The sequence below is a fragment of the Physella acuta genome, unplaced genomic scaffold, assembly GCF_028476545.2.
Source record: "Physella acuta isolate Inbredline_101_S28 unplaced genomic scaffold, ASM2847654v3 ptg000777l, whole genome shotgun sequence".
Taxonomy (NCBI): Eukaryota; Metazoa; Mollusca; class Gastropoda; family Physidae; genus Physella; species Physella acuta.
In genome coordinates, this window is record NW_026732295.1 from 261,601 (window position 1) to 286,533 (window position 24,933).

The following is a 24,933-nucleotide window of genomic DNA, read 5'->3' on the forward strand; positions in this document are numbered from 1 at the left end:
AAAGTCAGTGTTTGTTTTGTTGTAGCTACTTATCCTACTGAATGATGTATAATCAATCATCTTTGTAGACAAACTTTCAAATGTAAGACTATGTAACAAACAAAACCGTTTAACAAAGTTTCATTAAAAATTGGAGAAAGCCAGATTTGATTGTCAATTGTTTTCCTGTTTTATTTTAAAAGTACACAATCTAATACCACATAACAACATGAAAATCTCTACCCTTATTTAGGAATAAATACTAATGAGTACTGTCAGATTGATATTAACTTTACTATTGAATACATTTTTAAGGAATATTAAACTAAAGTAATTACTGCACTTAATAAAATGTATATTGTACTTATTACAACATGATTCTAACAGACTAAAACGTAAAATAACCTGTATGTTATAAACAAAATAACAGTATTGATTTTTAATATAAAAGAGATACACAAAATTCTATAACAATATATATATCAGCATAATGAGAAGTATAATTACAAGCTGGTCACAAGTTGGCACACTGCTCAGAAGAATTAAGAGGCCGCTGTTCTATTCATGGAGTCAGAGAATGTTTTAATGCCTTGGTATACAGTCATGTACTGCTGCTGTTGTCAGATAAAATTATCAGTTGAAACATTTCCTTAGCAAATATTATAATGGGATGGGGAGCTATGGGTCTAGTGTGTGGAGGTTATTCACAAATCTTATAATGCCATGAAACCATAATCAATGTAAGTACATGATCCCTAATTGCTAGTACGTACATGTTGCATACAATAATTTACTGGATCTAGAGATTCAAGATTTGATTAACAGTAGCTACATATCTTAGGATATAAAAGCATTACTCCAATACAAGGAGTATTAGAGTGTATCTCTAGGCCTACATTGTAGGTTTCAATATCATTGACTAGGCAGCCTAGGATTCAAAATTAAAGGGTTATCATATGTTTTGAGTAAAGTTTTTTTTTTATGGCGTTAAATACTTAGTGTTTGAAATTGTGACAGTCATGAAAACTAGTTTTTATTCTTAATTTCATTATATATATATATATATATATATATATATATATATATATATATATATATATATATATATATATATATATATATATATATATATATATATATATATATATATATATATGTATGTATATATATATGTATGTATATATATATATATATACATATATGTAGGAATGACTTGTTGTCTGGCTGATTTGATTTGACAAACATAAAACTTACCACTGTAGGAATGACTTGACCAACACAAAACTTACCACTGTAGGAATCTTCTTCTTCTTCTTCGTTCTTAATTATTAGTGTTGAAGGGGATCGAGATTTATCTGCCAGTGGGTTTGGTTTGAACTCGAGACTTTGTTCGAATTCATCAACCATGAGCTTTTTGCCGACTCGACCACGCCTCCAACACAATTAAGCGTTACGTGTCAACTGGTTATGCGCCATTGAGGCCATTGACTCCGATTTCAGCCTGCTTTTCTTTTTGGATTTGCTTCCATAGCCTTTGTCCAACCAAGAACAAACTACAAGGCAGTAGTTGTTTTAATTTTGGAGTTGTCTCTCCTAGAAGAGTGGCTGTCCCCAGCTAACGAGCCTCATCTGCCCGAGGGTTCGAACTCGAGACTTTTCGGTTAAGCAACCATGAGCTTTACCGACTCGACCACGCCGACCCCCTACTGTAGGAATGACTTGACCAACACAAAACTTACCACTGTAGGAATGACTTGACCAACACAAAACTTACCACTGTAGGAATGACTTGACAAACACAAAACTTACCACTGTAGGAATTACTTGACCTATACAAAACTTACCACTGTTGAAATGACTTGACCAATACAAAACTTACCACTGTTGAAATGACCTGTTGTCTGATTGATTTGACCCTGCCAACAGCGAGGGGAACAGTCATCATATGGTCTCTCTCCAACCTATCCACCAGTACAGTCAAAACACAGGCCAACCCGCTGTACTTGGCACCATCTCTATGGGATAAGTGGTAAAAGACATAGGATAAATAGGATTTTTATTACAAAAACTTGAAGCACAAGCTATCATTAATTGTTTTTAATTTAAATCTGTCCAACAATTTAATTATTTTAAGTTAAACATGTCCAAGCGAATTGTTTTAAATTATTCCTGTCCAACCCAATTAAATATTTTAAATTAAATTTGTCCAGAAGAATAATACGGCAAATTTAATAATTGCCGGCAGTATATGTAATTAATCAAAATGAAAAGTGCAACCGATGTATTTTGTCATTAATTGGTTAGGCCTGATAAGTTAAATAAATGCAGACAGGTAATCGACTAAAATGAAATGCTTATTTTATCTTGCCTGCATGTGTAGATGACTGCCCCTTCTTCAGTCCTCTTGGATCGGGCATGTAAAATAAATGGTAAGAAGATTCTGACAACAACGTCGTTGATATTAGCTGTGTACTTCAGATGGGTCACTTGGTGGTTCGTTGATTTATTCTAAAATAACAAACAGTGGGCGTATAGATACTTTTAATCACAACAGAAAATATTAAGTTCAAGGCAGTCAATGGGATAAAGGAGGGAGATTACCCTGTGATGAAGCTGGCTACTACGGCCTCTACTAGACACTCCATCCATTCAAACAGCTGTTCTATACAGGCGTTTTGATTTATTTGTCTTAGTTCGCCTAAAGATTGACAACTAAAGACAGATTTAATTAGAATCTAGATCTGTACAGTTAGTCTCTACAACAATAAGGCCTAGATCTGTCTTCTAATTAATTGAAAGCTATATTTTTACCGAGACTACTAGAGACTTTTCCTCCCAGTCTGTTTGTGTTATCAGATTTTGAAGGCTTACGTTGATGTTCCCACATTGCAATGGGCTGTCATAATCTTCCGGTATGTAATCTCCTATCGTCTAAAAAAATGGTAATTTTGGATTATTCAATATTAAAGTATATTCAAGTATGAAGTATGAATGTAGTTGTAATAAATAACCAGTGAAATAAATTAATACTTAAATTAACTATTCCTCAGCTTAAAGTTTACAGATCACTCTCCAATACTAAATCTAATACAGCAGGTAATGCAGGCCTAATAAAAAAAGATAAATGATAAAAGTTACAGCATCTTTATCTTTGAGGTCCGATTCAAATGCCACAATAAGCGTGACGTTGTGTTGTATGACCAGTCTCCAAAAGTCTGTGACTGTTGTAGGGAGCGGTAGCTGAGTCAGGATCTGTTGTGAGAGTTTGTTGAAGTCCTGCACAGGATAATAAAAGGGTGTTTGTGAATAACGTCACGCTAAGATTAAAGGAAGCGGTTGCTATAAATAAATCATAAATAATGTAAGCCGAAAAATAAAACAATGAAAAAGAAAAGGAACCTCACCGGCACAAAGATTGCATTGATGTAATCGTCTTCATCTTCTTCATCAATTTGTAGTAGAGGTCTGTACCTCTCCTCTGTGGGAGACACAAATGACCAGCATGTTAACCGAGATCTACCAGGTTTGACATTAGCCAGATAAGAGTAAGACTAGCCGTTTAATGCTGAGTTCGGCTTTATTAGGCCACTCTAGGGACGCGGACATCACAGGCTAAGGGTCCCGTCCCCCATTATCCAGACAGGCCTACAAACAGCAAGCTCCTAATTGGGGTTTCGTGGAAGATGATGATGTTAGGCTTTCTACCCCACTGTACCACATCAATCTCGAGATTTGTACCAGACTGTACTTCGTCAGACTCGAGCTTTGTACCAGACTGTACCTCATCAATCTCGAGCTTTGTACCAGACTGTACCTCACCGAACGTTGTACCAGACTGTACTTCGTCAGACTCGAGCTTTGTACCAGACTGTACCTCATCAGACTCGAGCTTTGTACCAGACTGTACCTCATCAGACTCGAGCTTTGTACCAGACTGTACCTCATCAATCTCGAGCTTTGTACCAGACTGTACCTCATCAATCTCGAGCTTTGTACCAGACTGTACCTCATCAGACTCGAGCTTTGTACCAGACTGTACCTCACCGAACGTTGTACCAGACTGTACCTCGTCAGACTCGAGGTTTGTACCAGACTGTTGACACGTAGTATCTAACACGGCGGTCTTTAGAACATTATACACAATATTTAATCTTTTATGAAGTGGATTTTCATAACACTAGCGTACCCGTCCAGCATGTTGCTGGGTAACGTATTAGGGGGGGTGGCGACATGGGGGAGACACGTGGCTAGTTAAACCGGTCAATAAAGCAAAAGGAAGTAGGAACACCAGAGAAGATGATAGAAGATTAATTAGTTACAGTTTACAGATACACCTTCTAATGATAAATTGAGGAAAATAAACATTTTTATTTAAAAAAAAAATATAATTTTGTCTTTACACCAAGTTATAGACAAACCTACTGAAATATATTTTATTTTAAATTTTAGGAAATATGTTGAATACATAATATGTTGCATACAAGTGTTGCTGATCAATGGCGAATGATAAAAAGACGATCTTGTTATACATACTCGGTAAAATGTCGTGGCATCTATTTTTACTTTTGTTCTTTTCTGCACTGTTTTCTTCGCCATATTCACCTTGCAGCACTGAAGTCACGTATGAAATTTTCTAAAAGTAAATTTTAAACCAACGTTAACAGCGGTTAGACTTAATAGTTTTCACAGCAGTTTACATATCAATACTGTAGAATATTATTGATTACTAACAGCGGTTAGACTTAATAGTTTTCACAGCAGTTTACATATCAATACTGTAGAATATTATTGATTACTAACAGCGGTTAGACTTCATAGTTTTCACAGCAGTTTACACATCAATACAGTAGAATATTATTGATTACAAACAGCGGCTTAGCCATGATAGTGGGGCGGATTCAAATTGTGTGCGTGTGTGTGCGCGCGTGTGTGTGTTTGTGTGTGTGTGTGTGTGTGCAGCGGGGCAGGTGACAATACAAACTGGTGGACACCTTGGACTAACTAGGAATCCCAGTAATTTAATATATAGTTTTATAACATGCAACCGATGTACAACATCCAAGAAAAACATATAAAATATATAAACTTTAAAATTCATGATGACATCTAGCTAGTTCATAAAACGAATATAAGAGGACTATAACCCAGTCATCAGCAAGGAGTACATTTAAAATTACTCAGCTACAATCGCATTTCAAGAAGACAGTCGTACCAAGCAATGTTACAAATATTTGCAGTAGTTTGTTCACTGTTGGAAATATTTTTGCCACACATTAAAAGAACTAGATGAGTGGAGCTGCTGCAGATTTCAGGATTAATGTCTCTGGTGAATTTGCAATAAAGATTGTCGTTCTTGTGTGTTAAAAACGTTGTATGCGCGATCAAAGATTTTCACGTAGTTTCTGATGGTTCGCAGTCATCAGGTGTTTAATTGTATGATGCGCAATTCACGTGAAAACGAACTTAAATTTCTCATCATTATTGTTGCGCCCCGTGTAGTCGATTACTTATTGCAGCGGCTCCATCATATCATTGACCGATCATACAATTACCGTCTATGTCTAAATTTGCTAGAGTGTCCATTAAATTATTTGCAAATCCTATGCCTTTTTAGATCGGTTACACTTACAAAACTGTATGTTGTTATCATAGTATCGAACATATAACGGAAAACATTTCCTATACCAGCTACATCACTAGTTCTATCGGCTATGACAGTACACAACTGACAGACGTAGTAATCTTTTGAAAAATTCATTTTTATGGAAATATTTTTGGTGATAAGTACTTAGAGAAGGAATAATACCATCTTTATCATTCTCAGTTCTGCTTTAGTTTTTGGAAAGAAAGCAGTTAATGTAGTGGTTTTCAATTTCCCTTTTCCATCTGCCATCATTGAAACGAATTTCAAATTGTGTGAAGTTGTAAAAACAAACAATTGAAAAAAAATCACTATGCGTAAAGGAAAATCAGTCTTTTATTAATTCCTCTTTGATGGCTTTCTTTTCTTAACAGTCTACCGTAGGTTTCTGACTCTATAGGTCCTATATATTTTATCTGCCCAGTTTCTCCCCCACCCAGGGTCAACAATCATGGGTCCTGCCCACGGCTTCCCGTCGGATGTGCATTATGTCGCACAATATCCTATGTACTACCCACGTTCATCCCCACCCCCAACCCCCTCAGCATCCCTTATCTGATCTAAACTTTGTCAGCTTAACCTTTGCCTACTGCGATCCAGATCACAATAAATTAACTTTACGCGATGACGGCAACTAAGAGCTAAAGCCAATTCTCTTTACAGTAGTATTTATTGTTGTTGTAAAGGCTGAAATCGTGAGAGTGAGAGTTTAGTTTGTAAGCCCTACTAGATGATAGCGACTCAAGTCTATCGACGTCAACAGCGTTATCCAAACTTAAAATGGTTGTCATTGGGGGGGGGGGGGGGTCTATGGAAGTGTGTTGGGGGGGTCGTTAAGAACCCTCTATGACTACGCCACTGATTCCAAAATCACTACACCGTGTCGACTGTCATGTGGAATCGATATAGGTGGGGCAATGTTCCCCTATCAAACTATTTAGAAACTAAGTTGATTTTAAGATAACCTAATTGTGCCTTATTTTTAAGAATCCAACATATAAAAGTTGTAAAAATAATGTGCAGCAAACATAAATGTAGGCTACATGCTATTTTTTTATTGTTGGGTTAGATTGTTCCAAATAATTCACTTAAGGCTCCTTATTGGCAAAAGTTTATGGTTCGTTGCATGAAATTACAAAAACCTAAAATGACCAGTTATATACTTACATTAAACTCTGATTCAAAAGTTTCCTGTCCTGGTTTAGGGTGATCTAATTGGAACACTTTTAGAAAAATGTCCTCAAGTTTAATAAAAGTATCGACACACGCCAGAGCAACTTGTGTAGCCTCGTGGAGGTAGATGAACTGATCCTGTGGAGAGTTGTAGAACACATTGAGAGGGTGTGCTCTTCACAGAATTCATAGTCGTAGTTGTAGAACACACACAGAGAGTGTGCTCTTCACAGTTTTATAGTCGTAGTTGTAGAACACACAAAGAGAGTGTGCTCTTTACAGTTTTATAGTCATAGTTGTAGAACACGCACAGAGAGTGTGCTCTTTACAGTTTTATAGTCATAGTTGTAGAACACACACAGAGAGTGTGCTCTTTACAGTTTTATAGTCGTAGTTGTAGAACACACACAGAGAGTGTGCTCTTTACAGTTTTATAGTCATAGTTGTAGAACACACACAGAGAGTGTGTGCTCTTCACAGAATTCATAGTCGTAGTTGTAGAACACACACAGAGAGAGTGTGCTCTTTACAGTTTTATAGTCATAGTTGTAGAACACACACAGAGAGTGTGCTCTTCACAGAATTCATAGTCGTAGTTGTAGAACACACACAGAGAGAGTGCTCTTTACAGTTTTATAGTCATAGTTGTAGAACACACACAGAGAGTGTGCTCTTCACAGAATTCATAGTCGTAGTTGTAGAACACACACATAGAGTGTGCTCTTTACAGTTGTATAGTCGTAGTTGTAGAACACACACTGAGAGTGTGCTCTTTACAGTTGTATAGTCATAGTTGTAGAACACACACACAGAGAGTGTGCTCTTTACAGTTTTATAGTCGTAGTTGTAGAACACACACACAGAGAGTGTGCTCTTTACAGTTTTATAGTCGTAGTTGTAGAACACACACAGAGAGTGTGCTCTTTACAGTTTTATAGTCGTAGTTGTAGAACACACACAGAGAGTGTGCTCTTCACAGAATTCATAGTCGTAGTTGTAGAACACACACATAGAGTGTGCTCTTTACAGTTTTATAGTCGTAGTTGTAGAACACACACACAGAGTGTGCTCTTCACAGAATTCATAGTCGTAGTTGTAGAACACACACACAGAGAGTGTGCTCTTTACAGTTTTATAGTCATAGTTGTAGAACACACACACATAGAGTGTGCTCTTTACAGTTTTATAGTCATAGTTGTAGAACACATTGAGAGGGTGTGCTCTTCACAGAATTCATAGTCGTAGTTGTAGAACACACACAGAGAGAGTGTGCTCTTTACAGTTTTATAGTCATAGTTGTAGAACACACACAGAGAGTGTGCTCTTCACAGAATTCATAGTCGTAGTTGTAGAACACACACAGAGAGAGTGCTCTTTACAGTTTTATAGTCATAGTTGTAGAACACACACAGAGAGTGTGCTCTTCACAGAATTCATAGTCGTAGTTGTAGAACACACACATAGAGTGTGCTCTTTACAGTTGTATAGTCGTAGTTGTAGAACACACACTGAGAGTGTGCTCTTTACAGTTGTATAGTCATAGTTGTAGAACACACACACAGAGAGTGTGCTCTTTACAGTTTTATAGTCGTAGTTGTAGAACACACACACAGAGAGTGTGCTCTTTACAGTTTTATAGTCGTAGTTGTAGAACACACACAGAGAGTGTGCTCTTCACAGAATTCATAGTCGTAGTTGTAGAACACACACATAGAGTGTGCTCTTTACAGTTTTATAGTCGTAGTTGTAGAACACACACACAGAGTGTGCTCTTCACAGAATTCATAGTCGTAGTTGTAGAACACACACATAGAGTGTGCTCTTTACAGTTGTATAGTCATAGTTGTAGAACACACACACAGAGAGTGTGCTCTTTACAGTTTTATAGTCGTAGTTGTAGAACACACACACAGAGAGTGTGCTCTTTACAGTTTTATAGTCGTAGTTGTAGAACACACACAGAGAGTGTGCTCTTTACAGTTTTATAGTCGTAGTTGTAGAACACACACAGAGAGTATGCTCTTCACAGAATTCATAGTCGTAGTTGTAGAACACACTGAGAGTGTGCTCATTACAGTTGTATAGTCATAGTTGTAGAACACACACACAGAGAGTGTGCTCTTTACAGTTTTATAGTCGTAGTTGTAGAACACACACACAGAGAGTGTGCTCTTTACAGTTTTATAGTCATAGTTGTAGAACACACACAGAGAGTGTGCTCTTTACAGTTTTATAGTCATAGTTGTAGAACACACACACAGTGAGAGTGTTCTTCACAGAATTCATAGTCGTAGTTGTAGAACACACACAGAGAGAGTGCTCTTTACAGTTGTATAGTCATAGTTGTAGAACACACGCAGAGAGAGTGTGCTCTTTACAGTTTTATAGTCATAGTTGTAGAACACACACTGAGAGAGTGTGCTCTTTACAGTTGTATAGTCCTAGTACTTGATGAAATAGTTCTAATAGATATTAAACTCATTATTTTTCATTACACTGAATAAAAATACTAGAAAATAACATCGTTTAACAGGAACCCCTAATATTAATTGTCAATTACAACTTGTCGAACTATTTTTCAACTATAAGAAGGCCATCTTCCTTATGTTAAGATAATAATATCTCCAGTTTTTTCAATCACCAGAGGCCTGTATTTCCTGAATGACGACATCTTCCAACTTATCACTTTTTCTATATACCGAGGCCTGCCTTCCCTAAGTTAATATATCTTCCAACTTACCATTACATAACTATATATATATATATATATATATATATATATATATATATATATATATATATATATATATATATATATATATATATATACCTTCTAACTTACCAGCTTTTCTATCATCCGCGGCCTGTCTTCCCTAAGTTTTCTTACTGTCGTCACCAAGTCAACTTTTTTTGTAGCTTTAGCTTGTTTAACCAGTTCATGTAGTGCGATAAACATCGCTGTTCTACCCGCCCCAGTCCTATCAAAGCAATGTGAAAGTTGAAAAGTTAAAACACGATCTAATTTAACACTGCACTAAAAGTATGCCATTAGTATACTTGAAAAAAATTAATCCATTATGAAAATTGAAATGACTGGAAGTATTATAAGAAAATTAGGGTAATTAAAAAATGATAGTAAAACAATGCAGACTGTTTGGTCGTGCTATAAATATTTTCAACTATTTCAGTCTACTTAGTTGACAACAAAATTTTACGCCATTTTTAATAAATAAATATCGACAAAAACAAAGGTGAATTAGACAAACAAATATCTGGCACAGTTTGGGGAAAGAACTACATAGGTATGGATCTGACACAATCTCGATAAAAGAAGCAACACATAATCCGTAAACAAAACTTTCAAGAAGAATTTAAACAAATAAAGTATATTGTGAAATAGTTGATTGTTATTGTGATTTTATAGCTTGTTAAATGTTCCACGCTGATGTAAAAAGTAGCAGGGGGGGGGGGGTGACATTTAATCAATGTTGTTAGTACGAGGTGATTTATTGTTGACGTCTTTGTAGGTTCCAAAAGCGAAGATCGTAAATGGCTACTGCAACGGGTTGAAGGTCATTCATAGGGACCTATGCCCTACTCCAGGTTTTGACAAGGTTGGAGGATAATTTACAGACATTAATTGTATTGTATGTGTGTTGAGGTAGGGGTGACTTGATGACGCAGGGATAAATAAAGATGATGTATGACCTAGGGCTAGCATACGTTGATGGGTTTCATAATCAGGCTGACCTGCAATGAACCACAGTGTGATACTTTATACTCTCTAAGAAGACTCTGTTCTCAAAGTTGACTAAACTCCAGATGCACGGGGGGTATCCCTCCTGGGGCCACGACGTGTAGTGGTACTGGGTCAGCGACCATGGGGGTAAGTCTTCCTAGAAGAACAAACAAACACTACGCCATTATTTCTTTTGACGTGGCTTAATAAAACATTATTCCATTATTTCTTTTGACATGGCTTAATAAAACATTATTCGAAGGCAGTGAATAGAAGCAGAGGTGCGTTTGAATTACGCAAGCTCTGCCTTGTCCAGTTTAAAACGTATGATTTACTTTTGTTAATTCCATTTGTCTGATTGTGTAGTCAGTGTAGACTTGAGTGTCCAGAACCTTCACTTTCATGCACTCAAAGGTGATCTCATTGTCAGACCAATACTGAACCACATCCTAAACCAATAGAAACAAAATACACGGTGTTAAGGTGATTACAGACTCGAATACTTTAATACAAAATACATGGTATTTATGTGATTACAAAGTCGAAAGCTTTAATTCAAGTGAATTCAGCCAATGAATTTTATGACTATGTAATATTTTTAATGTTACATATAAGTGTTGCAGAACAGCTGTGCACTTTTGGTTTTAAAATAAAATTTTAAGATAAAGAAACTGATATCTTTTAATTCATCTTTTTTATTTTCATTGGGGTGTTTTTTCTCCTTTCAAGTTGATATACCTGTCTCTAGGCATAGTTATGCTTAATACATGAACTACTTTATGAATGCTCTAGGAAGATTTATATTAATTTTTGTTAAGTTTGTTATTTCAATAGAGCAAATAATCTTTACATCAATGTTTAAGTGCACCAACTAAGAAGATCTTATTACAAATATGTTATTTGTATCCATTGAGCTTTTTGAAATATAAGTTTGAGATCAACTTTGGGTGAGATCAACATTAGATGAGATCAACTTTGGTGAGGTGCACCATAAAACTGCATTTTATTGTCTCCTATAAGAGGGATCGAACAGTGCCATGTTCTATCCTTCTTTTCAACTCTTCAACATTTTTACGCAAAATTTAAAATTAAAATTAAGGTTCTCACGACTGAAACTCTCCACATGCATTTATCACTGTCATCTACAACACTAGGTTTGTACAGTAGGTTTACCATAATACTCCAGGAAATATTGATATTTACGTATCGCCACCCCCCAACTACTTCTGCCCTTAAACTATGGTAGTAATTAACCAGGTGGCGTTTTGTTTATATTAACTCATTTAAGGAGCATTTTGTTTATGTATTAAATGTTGGAAGATTACAATTTGTAAGACTTAGACATATATCATTTAATTATATGAGTCTACAATATTCTGCGTTGATAATTTTTCTATGGGGTATATTTTAAGAGATGTAATTTATTTTTCTAACATAATTTGCCGAGATCGATTTTCTTCGATCCTACATTCTGGTTAAAGCAAATAAACTTACTTTTTGTACGCTCTGGTTAAAGAAAATAAACTTACTTTTTGTACGCTCTGGTTAAAGCAAATAAACTTACTTTTTGTACGCTCTCGTTAAAGCAAATAAACTTACTTTTTGTACGCTCTGGTTAAAGCAAATAAACTTACTTTTTGTACGCTCTGGTTAAAGCAAATAAACTTACTTTTTGTACGCTCTGGTTAAAGCAAATAAACTTACTTTTTGTACGCTCTGGTTAAAGCAAATAAACTTACTTTTTGTACGCTCTGGTTAAAGCAAATAAACTTACTTTTTGTACGCTCTGGTTAAAGCAAATAAACTTACTTTTTGTACGCTCTGGTTAAAGCAAATAAACTTACTTTTTGTACGCTCTGGTTAAAGCAAATAAACTTACTTTTTGTACGCTCTGGTTAAAGCAAATAAACTTACTTTTTGTACGCTCTGGTTAAAGCAAATAAACTTACTTTTTGTACGCTCTGGTTAAAGCAAATAAACTTACTTTTTGTACGCTCTGGTTAAAGCAAATAAACTTACTTTTTCGTTGACATTGTTCAACATGACGACTTTACCAACGTTTCTCTCCCTCAACATCCGCAAAAAATCGACAATAGTCCAGGTGTTTGGACCTTAGACAAATAAAATCCCTGATTGTTCATCTGGTCTCATTTTAGCTATCTAGCTTCTTATAATAGTTGATTTTCTCCAAGTCTATCTAATGTCATTTTTTTCATTGCGTAAATTTGAAATTTTATTTTTTAAGTCTATCAGTTTTCTTGTTAGTCCAATGTCCTTGTTCACATGTAGCAGTAAACGTTAACGTTAGATCGATTGGGTTATGTGGTGCCTTAAACAGCGGGCATTGAAAGTGGGTACGTAAAATGAATAATTAAAAGATCATTCCTCTAGTAAACTTGTCAGGTCCTGTTGATTATTGAATGCAACCTTGCAGTAGCACTAAAAAAATAGTTACACTTCTAGCTAAGCAATAATAGTTTAGACATTAGTTTTAGGCGAAAAATGCCGAATAATGTGTTTATAATAATTTTGCAAAAAACTCTAGTCCGTAGAAAAAGAAAGAATGATTAGCTTGAAGTCCTAGTGACTGTTTTAAATGTTTTGAAGTGTGTAGTATTTTACCAGAGCCGGAATTCAAGAAAGACATTTCTTATTATCAGAGGTTGGTACAAGTTTGCCGCTGGGGACCTATCAGCACCCCCACCTTAATCTTATAACATATTGCACAGGTAAATCTATCTCACCTTGTGATGCTATTATTTCTTCATTCCCTTGAACCTTTTGGAAAGAAACGCCAAATTTAATACATTAATTTTTTTTACTCTTTTATTTTCTCATTAATTTAAAGCGTATACAATTGACACAGTTTGGTCATTTAAAACATATACATGTCTGTTTCAGAATTGTTATAAGCTCTAATTTAGAAAAAGAAAACGTAGTTAATTTTAGTTTCAATTGAAAGATAAGTAATCTTATAGGATTCTTTTTACTGAACGGGCAACCTCCGTACTAGTTTACACACAATAATCGTACAAGTTTTATACGCTCAGTTGAACAGCAAGCAAACTCACAACTAAATTAACACCAGAATAAAGTAAGTTGATTGTAAAGTTAATAGCTACAAGTTAAAATCATTATTAAATACAGAACCTAAAAAATTAATGTCTTAAAACGTATAGAAAAGGAACTGTACGTCTCACGTTAACAAAGCAGGCGTTGATATAATCTCCGTGATTTTTCTCCTGGTTGGGGATAAGGTACACTCTAGAATGATCAACTAGGAATAAGAAACACGAGAAAAAAAAAAATTTGTTTAACATAAGTTGTATCATTAAATGTCACCAAAACGAATGGCCAATAAGCTTTCAGTTTATACAACTATTATAACTATTACATTTCATCAATTAAAGATTAATAAAATTAGTTAAATATTGCTTGACTATAATTTTTTTTTTAAAACTCATTGATTAAAATTGCTGTAATTACTTTGAAAGTTTGCGGTTATACAAACATATGGAGAATAACTTACATGCAGTAATGCTCCGGCGTACATTTTTAGTTACATTTTCTTTACCAAGGCCAGTTTGTTTACTCGCTGTTTCGTTTTCTGGTATAGACTTTAATATAAGATATAATTGTATCAAAACCTATATATATATATATATATATATATATATATATATATATATATATATATATATATATATATATATATATATATATATATATATATACATATATATAAAATACGTAATTGTGTAGGGATAATGATATGATTTTAGTTAGGAACTGTGTGAAATTTTGGGAGAGTATATGGAGAAACTCAAGGATAGGTAGTGGTATAATATGTATTCTGTAGTGGGGTAATCATGCAGCGTGTTAAGGGACAGTAGTTAATTAAGTTGAGGGCTAATGATCAGGTGGGGGTAACGCCCGAGACCCGGGTAAAAAATTAACATTTTAGTCACAATTATTGGCGATCACGTACATATTATGTAACATTTAATAGGTACTTTCTGCCCCTATTTTGATTGTAGAAATAGCTAATGTTTTCGTGTGCAATATTCTGTTCAATTAAAAAAAAATATTTTCAGTCTTTTTTTTCTTCTTTTACAAAAATGTAAACAAATGTTTTTCTCTATTACGGTATAAAATATATATTCTTACATGCTACTAGTACGATATTTTATATTTAAACATTAAAATTGGAATTCATAGCGGTATTGTTCACTAGAAGAAGCACATTATCTAACAATAGGTACGAAAGAAAGTCTACCGCCCCCCCCCCCCCCCCTCCCCGAACGAAATGAAATTTATATAGAAAATATATATTTTTAATTTTACCAGTGTCCGCCACCCCCTCCCCCCCCCCAAATATTTTTAAGTGCCCCCCCCCCCCTGGAGAAAAAGTCTGGAAGAAACACTGTACATAATGGACATGATGCAGTACTATAATTTGAGACTAAATCGAACCAGGAGCGTCCACCTGGTGATTTAACAGAACCAGGGGCAATACCCGGCGTAAAATGCAGTACCCGGCGTCCCTGCACTACTGTAACTAGAAGCTCCCGACGGCTTTGACACAGGGGCGGTCACTGGGCGTGTCTACCTCACTATTATGGATGGTAATTAACGTACACTCAGAGTTTACTATGTTAAATCTCTTTCTTCGCAATCGTTAACAATATCGTCAGAGTCACTGCATAAAGATCGACTACTCATACTTCTTATATTTAAATGTAGTTACTTGATGTTTTACTTGCAATTTAAAAAGGTGTGTCGGTATTTAACACAACTGTTACTCTACTGGATTAAAAATTGTTTTAGGTACCTGATTTAAAATTATACTCTAAGTTTTAAATGTGCCAAATAGCTCCTATGCAATCGATCTATTAATTTTAATCGTCTCTTAACGGAATGTTTTACACATTCATATAAAAAATATTTAATACTAGAGGTCTATATGTAAATTAAATTCATTAGCAACCTTTGGGGTAAGTTTTTACTTAAAATTGTTGGTTACTTGAAATAGAATTTACTTTAAATTGTTTCTCGAGAAATTCGACGGTGTGTTCTTTCATGTAGGTGTTGAAACTGTCTATAGGTATTGCAGTCAAATTTTCGCCTCTTCCTTTATCTGTAATTTAAAAAAAATGCACTTGTTTAAAATAAAGGGTGGATGAATAAATGAGCGGCCAGATGGCAGGTGGGACGGGGGAACGGTGGACGGATATACGGAAGGTTGGGCGGATGGACGTTTGGACGGATGGATGGATGGATGGATGGATGGACGGATAGCCGGATGGAAGGATAGCCGGATGGATGGATGGATGGAAATTGTAATAGTCCATGTCTTCACGAGTCTTATTACTTTGAATGTGCATGAATAATTCTACTTAATTGTACAAATAACTATTTGATCAGTTTGTCACAAACAAAACATCCCCATCGCGTCTGGTGCTTATCTATTAATGCACAGGTAGTTGCAATTTTTGCAGCAATTATTATAGCATTAAAATAAGTACTATTATCATGTTGCACCCAATTAATTCATTTTTTTAAAAAAAGCAATCTGCTTTGGAGAAAATTAAGATAGTGTTCTGCTGAATGTTTTCAATGAACATGTTGACTTACACAATAGTAAAAAATAATATATATATATATATATATATATATATATATATATATATATATATATATATATATATATATATATATATATATATATATATATATATATAAACTTTTGTAGTAATAATATGGGTATTAAAAAAAACAGCTATTATTATACATCACGGTGTGTAAAAGTATAATTATTTAAAAGCACCGGTCGATATGATGAATTCAAATGATGTAGAATATTCGATGTAGAATTTTAATATATTTTTATTATAATGTATTATTTAGTTGAGTGTATGTTTGTCTGTGAGATGTTACAAATGGTTTAACCAGTATTTTAACCCCTTCTAATGCACATATTCCTCTGCCGAGGTAAGAGAAAATAGTAAACTCTACTTCACCTGCCACATCAGCCATCAAGTTCGAGAAGGTAACTTTTTATTAACGCAGATGACAATGTAATAATATACATTTCAAAATCTAATTAGCATTAAGTTTAGTCATTAATAGTTAATTCGAAAAGTGAACAATTTAATAGTATGAGGGGAGGCAACGATGGTGACTTGTTAGTCGAGGCTAATTGTCTCCCTGCTTGAGAGTCGACCGTGGACTGAGAATCAGCTGATAACTGTCTTATAAATGGATTGTAAGTTACTGATCGCTAGAAAAAGTAAATATTATTAGTCTAGCCTCGGAGTGTCATAGTGTCATCTTCCTTGAGAATGAATTACTAAAAAAATGAAAAACAAAATAAATTTGAAAATCGTTAACTACACTCTTTAAAATCACAAAAATAAGAACATAAAACTAAATTTATTTCTTTAATATAAGCATCGGTCACTCTCCATATTTGTTACTTAGCGACCAATACTTTTACTAAAAATTAATTGAAAGATTTTAATTGGTGGCAGATGTTGAACATTTTACGTAAATTCTCAAGTAGAACTTCCAACTCACACCGCAACGCCTACATCACAGGCATGGGCGTCAACCCAAGCTTCCAGCAGAGTGGGCGATTAAAAGGAATCAGGTAGGACTGACACTAATCTTTGTCAAAATCGTAAAATACAACTAGAATTTGAAAAGTATAAAATAAGTGTAAACTGGATTGAAAACAATTTGTTACTTACTTTCCGCAATTATACTTGGCCTGCTATGTGCAATTTTCTTTGACTTCCTTCAGATCACCCGTTAGATACAAGACACATGAGTGTGTGCAATACAATTTGTATTATGATAGGACATGGTCAGTGTACAACAGGGGTCTCCAAACTACGGCCCGCGGGCCGGATGCGGCCCGCGAGGTCCTCTCATCCGGCCCGCGGAGATCATTTTGTCCACGGAAACAAACGTGTGTTGGTGATGGCTGAGGAAATTTGCCCAGAAAAATCAAAAACATGCCTGGAAGAAACTGGCCCCCGAACTGAAATTTAATAGGTAATGCGGCCCTCGGTCTGAAAAGTTTGGAGACCCCTGGTGTACAATGATAATACATGGTCAGTCTACTATGTAGCACATGGTAAGCTTATTGTGTAGTACATGGTCAGTCTACTCTGAATAAACCTACTGTTAAATATTTCTGTTCAACATAGATAAGTTGTTCTTAACATTTTTGGAGGTACCGAAACCACCCGCTTCATACGCACATTCATTGAACCCTTCTTAACACGACACATACAATGTTACTTACAAATTGATAACATAGATATATATTTTGCTGCTGTTCAAAGAGCAAAATCATCCAAATAGATATACACACAAGAACACAAACTTCATTGTGAATATTCATTGCAAATCAATTTTACTTCTACTGTTGCCTTCCCGACACCAGCTCAGAAATTCATCTGGAATTCAGCAAGCGTTGTGTTCTTGTGTCCTTCATTAAGGAAGTGTTCAGGTAATTTTGCCGGTGCTTGATTAGAATCGCACATTGCTTAACTCGGCATTATAATCCAGCAGGTAGGACGCTGACTGGCATCAATCTCCTTTACGTATGGAATTCAGACCACTTTTTTTTTGGTCAACGTAATAGAGGAGGATTAAAATATTAAAATGAGTTCAATCGACGTAATATCACGACAATCAGAAGTCGACACCTGGATCTTGATATAGAGATAACAATAATGCCGTCACAGCATGTATATTCACGATCAACGTACGCCTGTATAGGTGGCTTTGACACGATTAGTAACGCTCTTCGATATAGAAATATCACGATATCTCTGCGTGTGATTCGGTACGGCACACCTTATTATGTCATCCACCGGAGCCACTAGTTATATCGGCTGCACTGACTATATCCGACCGCAAACCAGGGCCCGCAAACCATACGAGTCGGGGGTGTGACCTGACCTCTGTAAAACCTTGAGGCTGACTCAACGAACTCTGGGATTCGTTCCATCCCAGGTTAAGAACCACTGACACGTGTACACATTTCGGAATTCCACAAATACTAAGAACATTATTCATGTTCAAGTAAGAATAAACTAAAATCTAGTTCAGTTTATTATTGAGTTCCACAAATACTAAGAACAGGGGCGTAGCGAGGGGGGGCGGGGGGTGCGGACCGCACCGGGTGACACCATTTAGGGGGGTGACACCAAGGCAAAAAATAGCAAAATATATAGAGAAAAACTCGAGGGGGGGGGGTGCAAATCGAAAGTTTGAGGGGGGTGCAAATCGAAAACTCGAGGGGGGGGGGGGGGTGCAAATCGAAAGTTTGAGAGGGGGGGGGTGCAAATCGAAAATTTGAAAGTTTGTCCCTGGGAAGGGTCTCTATGCCTCTGGGGGGGGGGGGGGGTGACACCATTAAGTGCCGCACCGGGTGACACCCGACCTCGCTACGCCACTGACTAAGAACATTATTCATGTTCAAGTAAGAATAAGCTAAAATCTAGTTCAGTTTATTATTGAATTCCACAAATACTGAGAACGTTAGTCATGTTCAAGTAAGAATAAGCTAAAATCTAGTTCAGTTTATTATTGAATTCCACAAATACTAAGAACGTTAGTCATGTTCAAGTAAGAATAAGCTAAAATCTAGTTCAGTTTATTATTGAATTCCACAAATACTGAGAACGTTAGTCATGTTCAAGTAAGAATAAGCTAAAATCTAGTTCAGTTTATTATTGAATTCCACAAATACTAAGAACGTTAGTCATGTTCAAGTAAGAATAAGCTAAAATCTAGTTCAGTTTATTATTGAATTCCTCAAATACTAAGAACATTATTCATGTTCAAGTAAGAATAAGCTAAAATCTAGTTCAGTTTATTATTGAATTCCACAAATGCTGAGAACATTATTCATGTTCAAGTAAGAATAAGCTAAAATCTAGTTCAGTTTATTATTGAATTCCACAAATGCCGAGAACGTTATTCATGTTCAAGTAAGAATAAGCTAAAATCTAGTTCAGATTATTCTTGAATCCTACACAGATCCAATGGTACCGATGACTTGTGTTAAGACTATATCTTAATCTGTAGGACATATCTCGGGCTATACAGTGGCACCACATTTAAGATGTGTTGGTTATTGATATTTGAATTTTCACTCTTTAAAATACATATTATATCACTATCTCTATACGTGGCTATTCCATTTCCTAAATGACCCGAGGGGGTAATTGACATAAAATAATCAATAATGATGACTTCAGGGGTAATGTGGGGCATGCCTGGAGGGTAATTGAAGGGGGAGGGGGAATAATGTCCTAAAACCATAAAGTTAAAAGGAATAGTCTTTTAACATACCTGTAAATGACTCCTCCAAAAGTTAAACACATTGGAATTGCTAAACATATAAGCAATACTGTTAGAAGCGTTTCCACGATTCCTTGGCGCTGGACTAGAAAAAACATTTTACAGGGGACATTTTTTCACCTGAATTTTATTTGGACGAATACTTGTATATTAAAGGCAATCATCTGCATGTTCACAAGACCAAACTATTTTATTTAAATGTTATCTAATTTTATATTCATAAAAAAAATTCCTTCGGTTAAGTTGTTTTAAAAACCCGCAATGTTTTATTAGACACAGGAGGGCATTGTTTATTAAATATTTCATTTATTCGTCTCTTAGTTTCTGTTGCTTTCACAGTTTTAATGCATAAATCGCCCTGTGTTATGAACAGCATAAATGATCGCGATTGTCTCATTTGCATGTCCAATTAGCCGTACGTATATGAGCATTACTGTTTTGCTTTAAGCACTCAGCACTACATGCATTGTGTCGTCGTTACATTGGTTTTTTTTTCAATGGAAATTTTTTTAATGTTTTGTACTTACGAATGTCAGCCGTTTGAATAGCAGCAGCCACACATTCTCCAGAAACTGGGTCACAGACTTGGCTGCTTTTAACAGCCCCTAGGTGGCAGCCCTTACTACACTTTTGAGAGCAATTTTCACCAAACGTATTGTTAGTACATTCTGTAAACAGAGCAATTTTCACCAAACGTATTGTTAGTACATTCTGTAAACAGAGCAATTTTCAAAGACCCGTCTTTGATTAAAAATAATAATCTATATATATATAATTCTCTTCTGGGATCAGTTAGAAAACAAGCTGCAAGCGCGCCTTTGCAGTCCCCTCTCTTCCTCTCTATCACTACCACCCCCACCCCACCCCCACATGATCTGGTGAGCGGTGTTCACTCTGTTTACATTTTACAATCACAGAGACGTGTTTGGTGACGGCTATTAGGGGCAGATAATTTAGTTTGAAACGATTTTAAACTTACAGGAGGTAACTAAGAGGAGGCTGCTTTCACGTGGGGGGGGGGGGTAGTGTTTTTAAGCAAATATTTTCAATGGCAGCATTGGTACTGTCGAATTCACAAATTATAAATTACTGAAAAGTAGAAAAAAAAACAACTAAATAGCGGCGTATGATACGCAGCGGGTCGGCTCGTCTACTATATTGTATATCTTCTTGTAGTTTGGTGCAGGTCTCGATAAAAGAGTTTTCTTGTGAGACCGACAAAAATGAATTCCCCTTCGTGCGCAAAAAAGGGGGGGGGGTGCAAATCGAAAGTCTGAGGGGGGGGGGTGGTGCAAATCGAAAACTTGAGGGGGGTGCAAATCAAAAGTTTGTCCCCGGGAAGGGTCGCAACGCCTCTGGGGGGGGGGGGGTGACACCATTAAGTGCCGCAACGGGTGACACCCGACCTCGCTACGCCACTGCCTGCGGGGATTCCCATTCCCGAATAAAGATGTCTAAAAATAATAATCTAATATATAAAACTGTAAATCTACTTGTAGTTTGGTGCAGGTCTCTATAAAAGAGTTTTCTTGTGAGACCGACAAAAATGAATTCCCCTTCGTGCGCAAAAAAGGACAGACAAAAACGAACACGCCAAAAAATAAACCGGTAGTGATCTCCCCTAAACTTTCTCGAATATTCTTATATAAAACAACAGGGGATGGTAACTGGGGATATAGTTATGATCTTTAATCCATTTTAAATACTGAAACTTTTAAAAATAGAATAGAATCTCAGTAAAAAACAATTGCGCACCAAGCGAACGCCTAATAAAGGTGTGTATAATAGTGCGCAATAGTATTAGTACTTTATAAATTTACATTAGTTTTTTGAGAAATCGGAAGTAGCGTAAAGTACTACTTCCGATCAACGGAAATTACTCAAAATTTAACAGAAGGTAGAGAATTAGATCTTTTACTTACATGTGAAATTTCATTTATCTATCTGAAATAGTACTCAAGTTATAGGCTTTTGAAAAATTCAAAGTAGAAAAAGTACCACTTCCGGTTATCCGAAATCGCTCAAAAGTTGATACGGATCTACGATTTTGATATAATACTTGTATATGAAATTTCATCAACCTAGCTGTAACGGTACTCAAGTTATCGTGTTTACACACGGACACACACACACACACACACACACACACACACACACACGGACACACAGACATACGGACAAGATTGCAAAATTATGTTTTTCCGTATCAGTGAGATGTAAAACGTCGAGATTTGCAAAAATCTCGATTTTTTTTTTTTTGCACGATTACAAGACTTTCTCTATACTTCGTATATACGAGAAAGTAAAAACACAACACAATCACAACTTAAACAAAACAAAAACACAACATAAACACAACACAACACAAACCGGGACGGCTATTATTATATAAATTTGTATATCTTCTTGTAGTTTGGTGCAGGTCTCTATAAAAGAGTTTTCTGGTGAAACCGACAAAAGTGAATTCCCCTTCGTGCGCAAAAAAAAGGACAGATAGAAACGAACATGCCAAAAAAAAATAGAGATAGAGAACTAATAACCTGCGGGAATTCCCGTTCTTGAATAAAGATGTCCATTGTTACTTCACCCGTCTTTGATTAAAAATAATAATCTAATATATAAAATTGTATATCTTCTTGTAGTTTGGTGCAGGTCTCTATAAAAGAGCTTTCTGGTGCGACCGACCAAAACGAATTCCTCTTCGTGCGCAAAAAAAAAAAAAAAAAAAAAAAAACAGACCAAAACGAAAACGCAAAAAAAGATAACTAATAACCTGCGGGGATTCCCGTTCCCGAATAAAGATGTCTAAAAATAATAATCTAATATATACAATTGTAAATATACTTGTAGTTTGGTGAGAGAGAGAGAGAGAGAGAGAGAGAGAGAGAGAGAGAGAGAGAGAGAGAGAGAGAGAGAGAGAGAGAGAGAGAGAGAGAGAGAATTCATAATATCTAAACGATAAACCTTTTTCTTGACTGGAAGCAAGAAACTGTTTTCTAACATTAGTGCTACAGCAATTACATTAAAAAGATCATAACTTTTCTGATGAGACGCAATGCTCTCTAGTACCACGCCTCTGGTCGCACTTGTTATCTCTATCAAAACTCAAGTTGGTTTACATTAATTTTAAATTTTTCAAACAATGGCTTTATTTTAACTGAATAGTGACGTCACATAATGTGTTTACTTTTCAGTACAATAAAATGGCGACTTCAATCCAAGATTTAGTTGCCGATTTAGATGTTTAACGCGTTCTAAAGCTAATTTTCTGTCGGCCATAACTTTAACAACCTTTTTTTTTTTACTCTAGAGCACATTCTAAAATATCGGTAGGGAGGCGGGTACCACCTAATTTAAATCGACAAACTCCTTCCAGAGGCGTAGCGACCCTTCCCGGCGACCGGGGACATAACTTTCGATTTGCACCCCCCCCCCTTAAACTTTCGATTTGCACCCCCCCCCCCCTACTCAAACTTTCGATTTGCACCCCCCCCCCCCCCTCAAACTTTTAATTTCCATCCCCCTTCAACCTTTCAATATTGTTTATGATAAAATCTGTCTCTGTCGAATAGTGAGAGGCGGGTACAGGGTTGGGAACCCCTGATCTAGATCTATGCGCGTAAATCAAGTTGCATAAGGAGACTCAAAGTATTAAACTATAGTATAAAAAAACATCAGTGACGTCTAGAGTAAAATAGCTAAGTTGCTAGTGTAATCGGTTTTCAAGCGGGTGGTACGGGTTCTAGACCAATACGCCAATGTTACTTTTTTTTTCAATTTTTTTATATTTTTTTAGATGTGAATGATAAAGTTGCATATCTGAACTTGGTGGGATACAGGGCAGGTGAAGTAGAGTTAATCTGTTTCTTTGTCCTAAGTATATGAAGGGATAGTGTGGGCAGAGACATATTTGGCTGGAATCGTTTTTTAAACGATAAAAACATGTTGTCTGAGACTTGGGGGGACACTGGGCAGGTGAAGTAGAGTTGAGTAGGTCACCTGTGACGTCAGTATATAAAGGGATAGTCCGAAATCGTTGTTTTTGGTGTTTTTAAAGATAAAAAACATCTTTTTGAATGTGGGGTCTGGTTTTTCGTGACGATAAGTGACAGACGTGATGTTTTTTATGGATGACCCCCGAAACCCACAGTTATCCAAGGGATGACGGGTAGTCTAGTAAGTATACTAAAAATTAGAAGATATTAATACACTCTAGCAGACGACAAAATAAAAGCATGCACTAATAACGCAAAATGAGGTTTGAATAACTGACATTTTGATACTCAACATGAATATATACATGTACATTAGTCAAACTACAATGATCCAAAGGAATGTTTAGATTTAGATATTAGTCAGGAATCTTTAGATGTAAAGTAGTCAGACATTTTCATATTGGGAAGTCAGGAATCTTTAGATGTAAAGTAGTCAGACATTTTGATATTTGGCAGTCAGGAATCTTTAGATGTAATTTAGTCAGACATTTTCATATTGGGTACACAGGTTCAAATATTTTAATAATCTACCGGTACATTAAGATATGTAGATAGTCGTTAGTAAACATATTACCGTACAAAAGTATTGAAATCTATTCAAGGAAAGGCATCTGATGCAGGATTCGGACATTTAAACAAGTAAATTACCTTTTTCACAATACTCTCCGTGCCGTCCCTTTATACAGCTGATGCAGGTGAAGTTGTCGGAGCGACATTTTTTATAGGCACAGTTAGAGCTACACTCCAGCTGAGCGGTTTCTGTGGCATTACACAGTGTTATATCAGTTATGGCTTCGTTACTTCATTGAAAGTTAAACATTACACAGTGTTATATCAGTTATGGCTTCGTTACTTCATTCAAAGTTAAACATTACACACTGACATATCAGTTATGGCTTCGTTACTTCGCGTTTTAGATAACTGTTTTAATAAATTGTAATAGGAATTGATTGAAATGCTCTATTTTGACAGAGTTCAGACAAGATTTTAGAAAAATATCGATGTTTAAAAAAAATTCAACTGCAATT

General features: G+C 35.8%; 1 protein-coding gene across 1 annotated transcript in view; it reads right to left on the bottom strand.

The window, feature by feature from the left end:
- Positions 1-139: 139 nt before the first annotated feature.
- The window catches only part of LOC131950708 (receptor-type tyrosine-protein phosphatase mu), a 29,682-nt gene continuing 4,888 nt past the window's right edge, over positions 140-24,933 (bottom strand). Inside the window, exons 4-23 of the mRNA XM_059312934.1 lie at positions 24,554-24,664; positions 20,438-20,578; positions 19,902-19,995; positions 17,282-17,328; positions 15,572-15,669; positions 14,062-14,149; positions 13,733-13,809; positions 13,277-13,310; positions 12,552-12,643; positions 10,868-10,981; positions 10,544-10,689; positions 9,636-9,771; positions 6,788-6,931; positions 4,513-4,612; positions 3,384-3,457; positions 3,118-3,255; positions 2,791-2,910; positions 2,348-2,487; positions 1,859-1,994; positions 140-593 (exon numbers count right to left, since the gene is read on the bottom strand). Coding sequence (XP_059168917.1) covers positions 522-593; positions 1,859-1,994; positions 2,348-2,487; positions 2,791-2,910; positions 3,118-3,255; positions 3,384-3,457; positions 4,513-4,612; positions 6,788-6,931; positions 9,636-9,771; positions 10,544-10,689; positions 10,868-10,981; positions 12,552-12,643; positions 13,277-13,310; positions 13,733-13,809; positions 14,062-14,149; positions 15,572-15,669; positions 17,282-17,328; positions 19,902-19,995; positions 20,438-20,578; positions 24,554-24,664 — 2,102 coding nt within the window. The 3' untranslated portion in view covers positions 140-521. The remainder of the gene's footprint in view (positions 594-1,858; positions 1,995-2,347; positions 2,488-2,790; positions 2,911-3,117; positions 3,256-3,383; positions 3,458-4,512; positions 4,613-6,787; positions 6,932-9,635; positions 9,772-10,543; positions 10,690-10,867; positions 10,982-12,551; positions 12,644-13,276; positions 13,311-13,732; positions 13,810-14,061; positions 14,150-15,571; positions 15,670-17,281; positions 17,329-19,901; positions 19,996-20,437; positions 20,579-24,553; positions 24,665-24,933) is intronic.